This window comes from Onychostoma macrolepis, chromosome 16 (assembly GCF_012432095.1).
Source record: "Onychostoma macrolepis isolate SWU-2019 chromosome 16, ASM1243209v1, whole genome shotgun sequence".
In the NCBI taxonomy this organism is placed as follows: Eukaryota; Metazoa; Chordata; class Actinopteri; order Cypriniformes; family Cyprinidae; genus Onychostoma; species Onychostoma macrolepis.
The window spans coordinates 25,945,494-25,957,824 of NC_081170.1; the positions used below are offsets into that span (position 1 = coordinate 25,945,494).

General features: G+C 37.1%; 1 protein-coding gene across 3 annotated transcripts in view; it reads left to right on the forward strand.

Moving 5' to 3' along the window:
* Nucleotides 1-12,331, forward strand: part of dnah5 (dynein, axonemal, heavy chain 5) — a 105,309-nt gene that overhangs the window by 20,619 nt on the left and 72,359 nt on the right. For 2 of the 3 annotated variants that reach the window (XM_058746785.1, XM_058746787.1), the window contains exons 16-35: nt 326-497; nt 814-959; nt 1,675-1,843; nt 2,222-2,470; nt 3,616-3,812; nt 4,732-4,825; nt 5,324-5,466; nt 5,680-5,881; nt 6,254-6,489; nt 6,758-6,976; nt 7,246-7,308; nt 7,461-7,699; nt 8,209-8,449; nt 8,560-8,759; nt 9,389-9,542; nt 10,115-10,278; nt 10,509-10,665; nt 10,871-11,083; nt 11,377-11,601; nt 11,938-12,110. In XM_058746785.1, the coding sequence (XP_058602768.1) occupies nt 326-497; nt 814-959; nt 1,675-1,843; nt 2,222-2,470; nt 3,616-3,812; nt 4,732-4,825; nt 5,324-5,466; nt 5,680-5,881; nt 6,254-6,489; nt 6,758-6,976; nt 7,246-7,308; nt 7,461-7,699; nt 8,209-8,449; nt 8,560-8,759; nt 9,389-9,542; nt 10,115-10,278; nt 10,509-10,665; nt 10,871-11,083; nt 11,377-11,601; nt 11,938-12,110 (3,656 nt within the window). The remainder of the gene's footprint in view (nt 1-325; nt 498-813; nt 960-1,674; nt 1,844-2,221; nt 2,471-3,615; nt 3,813-4,731; nt 4,826-5,323; nt 5,467-5,679; nt 5,882-6,253; nt 6,490-6,757; nt 6,977-7,245; nt 7,309-7,460; nt 7,700-8,208; nt 8,450-8,559; nt 8,760-9,388; nt 9,543-10,114; nt 10,279-10,508; nt 10,666-10,870; nt 11,084-11,376; nt 11,602-11,937; nt 12,111-12,331) is intronic. The other variant, XM_058746786.1, reaches the window with a different exon arrangement.

Here is a 12,331-nt window from a genome sequence, read left to right on the forward strand (position 1 = left end):
ATTCCGAAGAGACACAATCTTTATATTCACAAATAAACATTGATCAACACACATGCCAGTGTTATTTTAGTTTCCTTTCATTAATATTTTGAATTATTATTTAGATTTTCTTTTTGGTTTCAGTTGAATCTTTACATGATAATATTTATATTAATGTTCTGTGTCATTTACAGTTAAAGTTATTTTATTTTTCATGATGATTTTTTTTTTTTCAAACCATTCAAGTAACCCCATCAGGTCAGTGTACATACTGTGATGTGTAGCTTCACTAACAAGGTCATGTCCTTTGCTTGTGTGCTGTTGCATTGTTTGTTCCTTGCTTCAGTTGATGGTGAGAGAGAACTCCAGGGTGAGGTCTAAGATCCAGCCAGCCTTTGAACAACTGCTCATGCCACATGTGGCTAAAGTAGATGAGGCTATCCTGCCCGGTCTGACCTCCCTCAGTTGGACCTCTCTAAACATTGAGAAATACCTTAATCGAATCACTACTGCACTTGGTGAGAGACTCCACTTTACAGCTGATTTCCATGATCACATTAAGAACATACACTACAGTAAATGGCCACAAGTTTGGTATGTGGACACCCAATTATATACTTGTCGAACATTTAATGTCAAGGCCACTGCCAATTATTGGAAGCTGGTCCTCATAATGTCATTAAAACAGGATTTGCTGCCATTCAGAAACAAGCATTAGTGTGGACAAAGGGGTGCCCACATACTTACAGCCTTGTTGTGTACATGAGACATTTGTAAATGTGCTCTGTATGATTAGATATTTGAAATGAAAGGGTTCTTTCTCCTGGTTCACAGAGGACCTTGAACTTCTGCTGCAAAGAGTGAATGACCTGGTGGAGTTTAGAATCGATGCTGTTCTCCAGGAAATGAGCACGACTACGTTGTGTGTGTTGCCTGAAGATGAGCCATGCACCTGTGAGGAGTTTGTACAGACCACCAAGGTACACACATGCATATACATAAAATGTATTCTGTATTCATTGCAACATGCTGTTATTTCTCAAAGAATATTGAGGCAGAACCAGTTCCACTTGCAAAAATATATTAATTCAGATCAGTAAAATTATAGGGCTCTTACAACCCGATCTCATCAGAAAACTGTTTGACGAGGTGGTGATTTTGTATGAATTTGTATGATTTGTATGGAAACATACGATTTTTATAAAGAAGCATAAACGTCTACCCCTAAAACTGTCAGTGGAGCGTCAGCAAATTGTACGAAAATGTTAGAATGAGATATTTCTACAAATTCATATGAATTAGATGCCAGATCACTTAACTGGTGTCAGTTTGACTCTCAATTTCAATTTCAATTTGACAGCAAAAATGGTTCTTATTCACTTTCAGTCTTGTTTTAGTTTCATGAGGGCCGTTGTCAGGCGGGTAGAGCTTTTTATTTGGTCAGAATGCACACCAGATTTTTAGGGAGATCTGTTTGGGAACTGAATTGAGTCAGTACTTCAGATAAAGTACAAAGAGTGGCATTTTTACTTTTTTCATTACGTTTTAGTATAGCAATGGTACCAAAATAAAAAATTTTGGTGTCTTGTTACTGCTGCCATTTGCTATAACATGCCATGTGCTAATTTCTTGTTGTAAAGTAAAGTAAAGTTAAATAAGTCTGATCATGCACACTCATTTTATTTCCCATTTTAGGAGCTTTGCATCAAAGGAGCCCAAATGCTGCATACTAAAAGCTCATTGGTGGAGGAGGCAGCCAATGAGCTGATTAATATGTTATTGGAATTTGAACAGAAGGAGGAAGAAGAGAGAAACCGGGATGAGAGCAGGACAGAGAGCAAAGTGGAACAGATGGACAGTGATGGTAAGAACCTGCTGTTCATCATCCATTCGGTTGGCACCAGAACTTTTTTTTTTTTTAATTTAAATTATTTTTGAATGAAATGCGATATGCTTTGGATAAAAGCATCTGCCAAATGCATAAATTCAAATGAAAAAAATAAAATAAAATAAATCACAATTAATCATCCTTGAGCATCAGTGAATGCATCTTTTTGTATGACTCCCTGAGTGGTCCTCAGTGTGAAAGGATGGATCTCGAAATCTTACTATCACTGTTGAAAAGTGTTCAAATATGCAGAAAATGCTGAAAAACCAAAGCATGTGCAGGACTAGGCCTTATTAATTCATTGTAGCTTCTCAAATAATATTTTGTGATCATTTCTGTTTTATTTATCCAAAGGAGAGGAGGAATGTAAATCTGAGGGCCGTCTCTTGTCACGTAGCACCATGGCCCCTAGTGTCGGCCCCTCTTCTCCAATGATTAGAAGGAAGAAGAAGAAGGATCTGATGAAGGTGATGGAGGAGGAGGCAAAGGAGCTACTGTCTCATTTTAACCATCGGAACGTGGATGCATTACTGCGCCTCACCCGTAACACCCTGGAGACTCTGCGCAAACGCATCCATGCGACATCACTGATGCATTTCCTGGGTTTGTGAAGTCACTTCCTTCAGTGGTTTTACTGATAGTACTTTATTACATTTATTTTTGGTTTATTTTTATTTAATTAAGTCAGTGCAATTGCAAATTTCAGTGCAATTTTGCGTGCAAACAGGCCTATTGACTATTGTTTAGCATGACAAATTCACACAACTGATTTGAAAATGTGCAAAATCACAGTGGGGTAACTTTTTTGCCCTCACACCAAACTCTTGATCTTGTGGATTCTAATTAGAATGATTGATTTTGCCAAATAACAGTAAATGTGAACACACCTTTATATATTTTTTCCAAGCATGAAGCTTCATAAAATGAAGCCACAACAACTATAACTCATTGTTACTAAGGGATAGTTCACCCCGAAATGAAAATTCCATCATTAATTACTCACTCTCAAGTTGTTCCAAACCCGTAAGACCTTCTTTCATCTTCGGAACACAAATTAAGATAATTTTGATGAAATCTGAGAGCCCTCTGACCTTGCATAGACACAACTGCAATGTTCCCATTCCCAGAAACGTAGCAGGGACATCGGTAAAACAGTCCATGTGACATCAGTGGCTCAACTTCAGTTTTGCGAAGCTACGACAATACTTTTTGTGTGCAAAGAAACAAAATAACTATTTATTCAACAATTCTTTTGGAGAATACCACGGAGCATGTGCGCACTCTCCCCAGAACGTAATCAACGTAATCAGTGTTGTTTACGTTCAGCATGCACGCATTTTCTCCTGAACGTAAACAATGCTGATTACATTCTGGGAAAAGCGCTCACATGCATCATGGTACTCTCCAAAATGGCAGAAGACGGTAACTCAGGGAGAAGAATTGTTGAATAAATTATGTCATTTTTGTTTTCTTTGCGCACAAGAAGTATTCTCGTAACTTTGCAAAACTGAAGTTGAGCCACTGATGTCTGTTTTACCGATGTCATTGCTATGTTTCTAGGACTGGGAACATTATAGTTGCATTGCTGTCTATGCAGGGTCTGAGAGCTCTCAGATTTCATCAAAAATATCTTAATTTGTGTTCCGAAGATGAGCGAAAGTCTTATGGGTTTGGAACGACATGAGGGTGAGTAATTAATGACAGAATTTTTGGGTGAACTAACCCTTTAAATTTCACTCCCCATTCAGCAGAAGCAGACTCCTCAAGTCGGCAGAAGGGAAGTGGGCAGCAGCCAATCTTTAGGGTGGGAGTGTGTTTAGCCATCCCCAACATCGTCATGGTTCCAGGGTTAGAAGAGGTTCAGCAAGCCTTGAACAGAGCTGTGGACTGTGTGGTCAGCGTCAGTAAAGGAGTTGGACAGTGGAGCAAGGAAAGAATTTCCAAGGTTTGTATTCGTTCATTAAGACCAGCTGACTCAATTAACTTTTAAGAGATAATACACATTTAAAAGCAGACGGTGTCTATTTACACTGAGTGCAAATGGCCAGCCTTGATGGCAAAGGCAATTTTTCACTAACTATGCATCGCACACCATTAGTACAAATAGCATATTACTTCTATTTACACTTTTTGTGGATAGCATCTATCACTGCTTACACTTAAACAAGATGCTGTTTGTTCATATTTACTGTATATTTGGTTTGAACACTATACAGTATACTCTAAATAGCCACTTAGGCTAAATAGCCATTCAGGAGAATGAAACAACATTAAAAATATAATAAATTAAAGAATATAGTCGAAAGAGAATAAATATATATATATTTTTTTTTTTCCAGAATATATAAAAACTATACAATGCATACAGAAGCTATACAGTATTGTATGTGTCTGAAGTAGGACATTTCATGAGGAAAATCTTCACTGCCATTCAAAATTGTTTAAGAATACCATGTTATGCATGCTATTCCTAACATATTCATGAATGTTGCTCTTCATAGTCTTTCATCAAAATGCAGTGCCCTGAAACACGTCCTTTTCAGCTGAGGTCACCAAGGCCTCTTATATTTTAACCATTCCTCTTGATAAAAAGTCCCACCTGCCATTAATTTTTGTGAAAAATCTTGCTTCGCTTCAAAATGTCACATTATATAAGTAAAATGGGTTTCAAATGTCATTTTATTCAGAGTTTAAGTAGCCTATAGTGTACCTTACCTAGTATTTTATTCTCGTATTCTGTAATTATTTTGTTTTCTTGAACCGACATGAACTCAAAAGTTCCTATAGGCCTACAAAATCTATGTAGTTCTTGTTTGATTGTAATGTATGCAAAATGTCAGACTTGAGTATTTTTGCTGTCACAGAGGAAAATGAGTGAGAGACGCATGGCTGCTCTGAAACAGAACAGCCAAGAGAGTGAATCAGAAGATGGCGAATCGACCTATCGCAGCTTAGCCGGTACGACTCTTACTTACCCTCTGTAATTACACAGCTCAGCAGAGCAGGTCTTTGGTCACTTTAAAGTTTCTCTTTATAATGGTTGAAAATTGAACCTCTGGATGGATAAGTTCATCTCCAATCATTTGATAAATAAAACTGGGGAATAAAGATAATGAATGCAGACAGTGGATGTGATTTTGTGAAGTGGTGACATGTCCCTAGTGTCACGGTAACAATCTTATCCACATCGTTTATTCTTTCTCTTAGAATAGGGAAACTGACACAAAATTGACAGAGTACAGCAGTGTCACAACGACATATCTCTTCTTACTGTAATGAAGCAGCTCTGCCTGTAAACCCTTCATCCTCTGAAACAGATTAGAGATAAAGGGTCCTTCATATAACTGATTTGAGGCAAAAAGATAATATTACTGAATCCTTCTCCCACAGCTCTTCTCTGCTCTTGTTTATTAGCTTTGATTTCTCATCTTTGAATTGAATGCTTTGTTCCTCTAGAAGGCAGTACTTCAGATATATCGGCATCTGCAAACCAGGCCATTCCTGTCCAAATTAAGAACTATCACAAAAGCATCTCAGAGAACAAAGAGATTGTCAAGCTGGTCTCTGTGCTTAGTACGTCCATCAATTTCAGCAAGAAGGTCTGTTTCATTCTGTTATTTTTTACTTACTTACTTGGGAGTTTAACTTATTTTGAATCTGGATATTCAAGTCAGAAATATGATTGTGCCGTGGGAGCAAGTCTGTATAGCTTTAACTGAATATGTTTTTTATTATTTTTATTTTATTTGGTTGTGTTTATAATGTGACTGATATTTTATGTAATGTATGATACTTTCATTTACTGTACACAGGAAATAATGACCGCTCTGGATCGCTTCAGCCTCTATCACCACATCTGGAAGAAAGATCGAGAGGAAACCATCCAGAAATTCATCCAAGGGAACCCTCTTCTTTCTGAATTTGAGTCTCAGATTCTGTACTATAGAGATCTGGAGCTAGAAATTAATACAGAGCCTGAGTTTATCTCAGTTGGAGCTCTGGCACTATATACAGGTAGACAGACTCTGAATCAGTAGAAACTAAGAAAGCTAATAGTGAAAGAGAGGTTACAGATAAGAGATTTGTTTATTTAAATGGCACAAATAATGATTGCAGCAATAGTGTGAACATGTTTAAAATTGCTGTTCTTGTTTCTAGGTTGGAATATATGCAAATTACATTTATTTAAATGAATTTTATTAAGGTTAATTAATTATTTATTATTTCAGTTATTTATTACTGTATACGCAAGTAGCAGTGTACTTATGACAGATTTCTGGAGGAAATAGTTGGTTATTTCATTTGATTATTATTATTATTATTATTATCATCTTTGTTATCTTAAAGATCTCTTTATTCTTTGTGTGTTGCTGAACTTACCTACAGCGGATCTGAAATTGGCTCTTACTGCTGAGACAAAGAGTTGGATGGTGGATTTTGGTCACCACTGCAACAGGAAGTATCGCATGGAGATGGAACAGATCTTCACTTTTATAGATGAGGCGAGCAAGAAACTTAACAGGCAGATTAAGGACTTGGATGATATTCGTATCGCCATGGCAACGCTTAAAGAGATCAGAGAACACCAGATCTCAATAGACTTTCAAGTTGGTCCAATTGAGGTACATACAAATATAAGAGAAAAATAAAGCATGTGGGGTCTTTATTTTAGTTTAAAATTTTTGAAGAATATTAACACAGCTGTGTATTTACACTATAACTGACACCTGTCAAACTCCTATTAGGATAAAAAAAAATAATTCTAAAAGGATTCCATACGACTTGCACAGAATACTTGGAATATATTGATAAAGTAAATAGGGACAGAATATAACTTATATTGTCCTCTGGTATAAATCCAATGTCTTTTCCCCTGGTTTTGGCCTGCAGGAATCATACAGCATGCTACATAAATATGGATTGCTGATTGCCAAAGAGGAAGCAGACAAAGTGGACACACTTCGATACACCTGGGAGAAACTGCTTTCCCGTAGCACAGAGGTGCAGAATGAACTGGTGTCCCTTCAACCAAACTTCAGGGGAGAACTCATCAGAAACGTTGAGATCTTTGTAGAGGACTGCCAACACTTCTACCACGACTATGACAGGGTGAGTCCTGAGGGGCAGGTAAACTATGCACTTCTTTCACTTTGAAATGTTCCCTCAGGCAATTACAGTTACAAGCCTAAACACAGTTGTTTTCCTGCATTTATATTCCTGTGGGTGTTCTGGAACATAAAATGCCAGAAATCAAACCACACAAAAATCAAAGTGATTCTTTGAAGCTTCCACTGCACAGGGAAAACAAAGTGGTTGTTTATCATAAATTAACAATATGTGCATCTGTTTTTCTGGTTTTGCGCACTACAAATTCTCAGGATGGTCCCATGGTGGTTGGATTGGCTCCCCAGGATGCCAGTGACAGGCTTATTATGTTTCAGGTAAAGTATCCTGTAATTTATCATGTCTATTTCCATAAACATAACTTGATTTTTTCTCTTTTTTTTTACATAATGTTATGTAGTTTGTTTTATGTGCATAAAAATGAATTCTTGCTTGAAGTCATTTACTAAAATGATCTGGTGCTCCACAGAATCGCTTTGACAACCTTTTCCGCAAGTACATCACATACACAGGTGGGGAGGAGCTCTTTGGCCTACCCGTTACCCAGCATCCTCAGTTGCTTGAGATCAGGAAACAGTTGACACTTCTCCAAAAGCTCTATGGACTTTACAACAGTGTCATCGACACAGTCAATGGCTACTATGACATTTCATGGGCTGACATCAATATTGAAAGAATCAACAATGAACTTCTTGAGTTTCAGTCGAGGTGAGAAGGTTACAGAAGTCAAACTAAATTTCTGAATATCCACTTTCTGGCAGTCATATAATAAGTTATATTGAAAAGCATGAAAGCACCAGGGGATTTCAATTGTGCTGCTCTGTTCACGGTAATCGCAGAAGCTTCTCAGAGAATAGAATCATTCTCCATGCCTGTCAAAGACTGAAATTAAAGTCAGCTGTGTTGGGGCAAGTACAGTGTAACACAATAATCTTTGCAGAATAATAGGATGAGTGAAGAGTTTTCTGTATTGAAGAGTTCAAAACAATAGGAATAGACATTTTTATGGTTTACAACAAAGTAATTTGCTGCCAGCAAGATTTACTTTGTATGCAGTCACACAACATTATAGTGGACAAAATTTTACAAATCAAAAAATTGCTATCTTTAAAAATGAAGCAGGCACAACAATGAACTTTCAACCTCATAGCCAATGCAATATTCAGAATATGCATTACCCTACTGAGGTAAATTTTTTATTTCGTTTTGTTTTGCAGGTGTCGTAAGCTGCCACGGGCCCTTAAAGAGTGGCAGGCATTTCTGGACCTCAAAAAAACTATTGACGACTTTAGCGAGTGCTGCCCCCTGTTGGATCTAATGACTAACAAAGCCATGATGACACGTCACTGGAAGAGGATTACTGAGGTCACAGGTCACACATTTGAGGTCGAAACTGATAACTTCAAGCTCCGCAACATCATGGAAGCCCCACTGCTAAAGTACAAAGAAGAAATTGAGGTCAGAATTTAGTTGCATAGATACTTATAGATAGATTCGATCATAGTTTTGGCCTTAAAGCTCTTTATTTCACAAAATTGTGTTATAACTGTAACAACCCATTGGTGCAGGACATCTGTATTAGTGCTGTGAAGGAGCGTGACATCGAGCAGAAACTCAAGCAAGTAATTGCGGAATGGGACAACAAGACCTTTACTTTTGCTCACTTTAAAACCAGAGGTGAGCTCCTTCTGAGAGGCGACAGCACATCGGAGATCATTACTAACATGGAGGATAGCCTGATGGTGCTTGGCTCACTTATGAGCAACAGGTGAGCCGTTAGACCAACATTTAATTTCTCTGGAAAATTTTACTGTCCATACAGCAGCAGTTTACTTTTAGTAACATTTTATGGCTATGAAAATATCCACAGCAGTTTTATAATAGCCTATTAGGTAGCACTTTATTTTGATAGTACACTTTAGATTTTCTAGTAACTATAAGTAACTTTGCACTACATGTCAACTACAAGTTATTAGAGTATTAGTAGACTGTCTGCGTAATATCTGCTAACACTTTATTTTGATGCTCCCCCAACAGATGCTCTGCTGACTGTAAGTAACTTTGCAAGTACATGTCAACTTATTCTACTAACACTAACTATAACCCTAACCTCTACAGTCTACTAATAATTCTCCGATGAGAGTTAGTTGACATGTGGTTGCAAAGTTACTTATAGTTAATAGAATGTCTAAAGTGGACTATTGTAATAAAGTGTAACATTATTCATTGTGAATTTTGCAAACTGACTGTGTTGTGGCATTGCATTTAAATGTACATGTTGTGACTTATGTCTTGTGTTCAGTACACTTAATAAAACATAGGTCTATCAAATGGAATGAATCAAAACCAGTTATTTTGCATATCCTCTGATGTCCCTGACCTTGTGTCTCTCTATAGATACAACACACCATTCAAAGCTCAGATCCAGAAGTGGGTTCAGAACCTCTCCAACACAACAGATATCATTGAGAACTGGATGACTGTGCAGAACCTCTGGATTTACCTTGAGGCTGTTTTTGTTGGTGGAGACATAGCCAAACAGCTGCCGAAGGTAATATCAGTAATTTGGTGTCACACCTAGTTTTTAGTCATTATATCGAAAGTGAAGAAACAATGGTGAAAGAGTGCAAGAAACAAGACTAGGCCAAGATGATTAATTTTAAATCTACATATCCCATATGAGCATCATAGCTCAATGTGAAAAATAATATTGTTCAGTTTTCTGCATATTTAAATGTGTTTAATTTAATAGGTTGTCTTAAACTCCCTTGTTATACATTTTTAAAAATGTTCTAAGACATCATTAGATGAATTGTACAATATGACGTTTCTCCTCAAAATAGAAAAACATAAACTTATTATAATTACATACTTAAAATGGTTTACAAGTGCACTTTACGATTGAAATAAGATATCCTTAAACTGAAATAATTCTATTGTTTTTGCGTTACATTACATTTTTTAAGCTTTTATTTTCAGCTCATTGTTTTTTGTTTTTTTTGTTTTGTTTTGTTTTGTGAAATGGCACAGATAGTTTTTGGCAGTTTTGAAAAATTAAATATTTCATTTAAATAAATAATATTTAATCTTATTAACAAAGTCAAATGCATATTTCTGTTTTAGGAGGCAAAACGGTTCTCCAACATCGATAAATCCTGGGTGAAAATAATGACTCGAGCTCATGAGATGCCCAATGTAGTCCAATCGTGTGTTGGAGATGAGACTATGGGTCAGCTGCTGCCTCACTTGCTGGAACAGCTAGAGATGTGTCAAAAATCCCTCACAGGGTATGTCATACAACTGTTTATCAGTCAAGTCCTTATATCAGGATTCAGCAGTTTCTATAGCAAAATGCACCTGGGAATTGGGAACTAGGTTGAGGGAAAATAAAATCTGTGGCAAACAACTTTGTATGTGACTTTGGAAATCTCATATTTTTGAGTTGCATTTTTTGTCAGGTGGAGTAGAGCTCTTCATAGTGCAGTTGATTTAAGCAATTTCTTTTTCTGCTTTACAGATATCTGGAGAAGAAGCGATTGCTCTTTCCACGTTTCTTCTTTGTGTCAGATCCTGCCCTGCTGGAGATTTTGGGCCAAGCGTCTGACTCACACACCATCCAGGCTCACCTACTCAACATCTTTGACAACATCAAATGTGTCCGCTTCCATGAAAAGGTGATCACTATAAAGAAGCAGATATAACTCTTTGATTTTCTACAGCATATGGTGACCTTATGTTCCAATAATATAGACATGCTGGAACAGTTGCTTCATGTCATTGTCATGTTTTCGGGTCATTATTTTATAAAATATTTGCTTTATCAGTATTATATCTGCTTTTTGATATTAAACCAACTTTTCACAACAAATTGCTTTTAAGATGTATGATAAGATTCTGGCGATATCATCACGAGAAGGTGAGACAGTTGAGCTGGACAGGCCTGTCATGGCAGAGGGCAATGTGGAGGTCTGGCTTAATGCGCTACTGAAAGAATCCCAGAGGTCTTTGCACCTTGTCATCCGTCAGGCTGCACTTGCCATTCAAGACTCTGGCTTTGAGTTGATCGAATTTTTGGACTCCTTTCCTGCACAGGTATGCAAGATAGTGACAGCGATAGCACATTGTACTGTAAATTAAGCAACATGGCACACTGTAAAAAAAAAAGAAAAAATGTTGAACCAACTTAAAATTTTAAGGCAACCAGCTTCAGCAGATTTTTGAGTTTGCTCAACTTATTTTTGTGGGAGATTCTCAAATTTTTGTTGTATAAACTTAAAACGACAAGTCGAGAAAACTCAAAAATCTGCTGAAGCTGGTTGCCTTAAAATTGTTGGCTTTTTTACAGTGTACAGTATATTAATCGATTGCTGCTTTCTGTGGTTTAGGTTGGTTTACTGGGAATCCAGATGATCTGGACGAAGGATTCTGAGGATGCTTTGAGCAATGCCAGATATGACCGTAAGATCATGGCTAAAACCAACCATTTTTTTCTTGAGCTCCTCAACAATTTGATTGACATGACTACAAAGGACCTTGGAGCTGTTGAACGAACAAAGTATGAAACACTAATCACCATTCATGTACACCAGAGGGACATCTTTGATGATTTGGTGAGTGCCTTAATCCAGATTCTGTTAATCCAGTTTATATGCTATATACTACAATTGTTCACGAAAAACCTAGTTGGTAAACAAACCTCAATTTGTTTAAAGCTTTACAATAGCCAAAGGCAATTTAGCTAATGACAGGCACCCAAATGTTTTTCATTTAAATAAGCTTTCTCATAATTTGGATATGCCAACTGACAAGGTTGGATGTTTTAATATCTCATGACTGAGTGCCAAACAGTGCTCAGGCAGTTTTAGGCATTCGTAGATATGTCAAATCCAAAAGATAACCACCCAGCAAAAATTAATCTCAGTGCAATGTCTGTTCTTGTCACACAGTGTCGTTTGCACATTAAAAGTCCCACAGACTTTGAATGGCTGAAGCAATGTCGCTTTTACTTTAATGAAGACTCGGATAAAATGATGATCAACATCACTGATGTGGGTTTCGTGTACCAGAATGAGTTTCTAGGCTGTACCGACAGGCTGGTCATCACTCCTCTCACTGACAGGTGCTGCTGGCAATTACAAGCTTGTTTACCTCTATTTTTCCACTGTGGGGCCATTTATTTATAATTACAAGGCAGATGTGATTTCGGTAACACTTTATTTTACAATGTCCTTGTTACACGTTATGTGTACTTATTATTATAATAACAATAAATTATGCATAATTACATGCAAGTAACCCAAAGCCAAACCATAATCCTAACCCTAACCATACAGTAAGTAC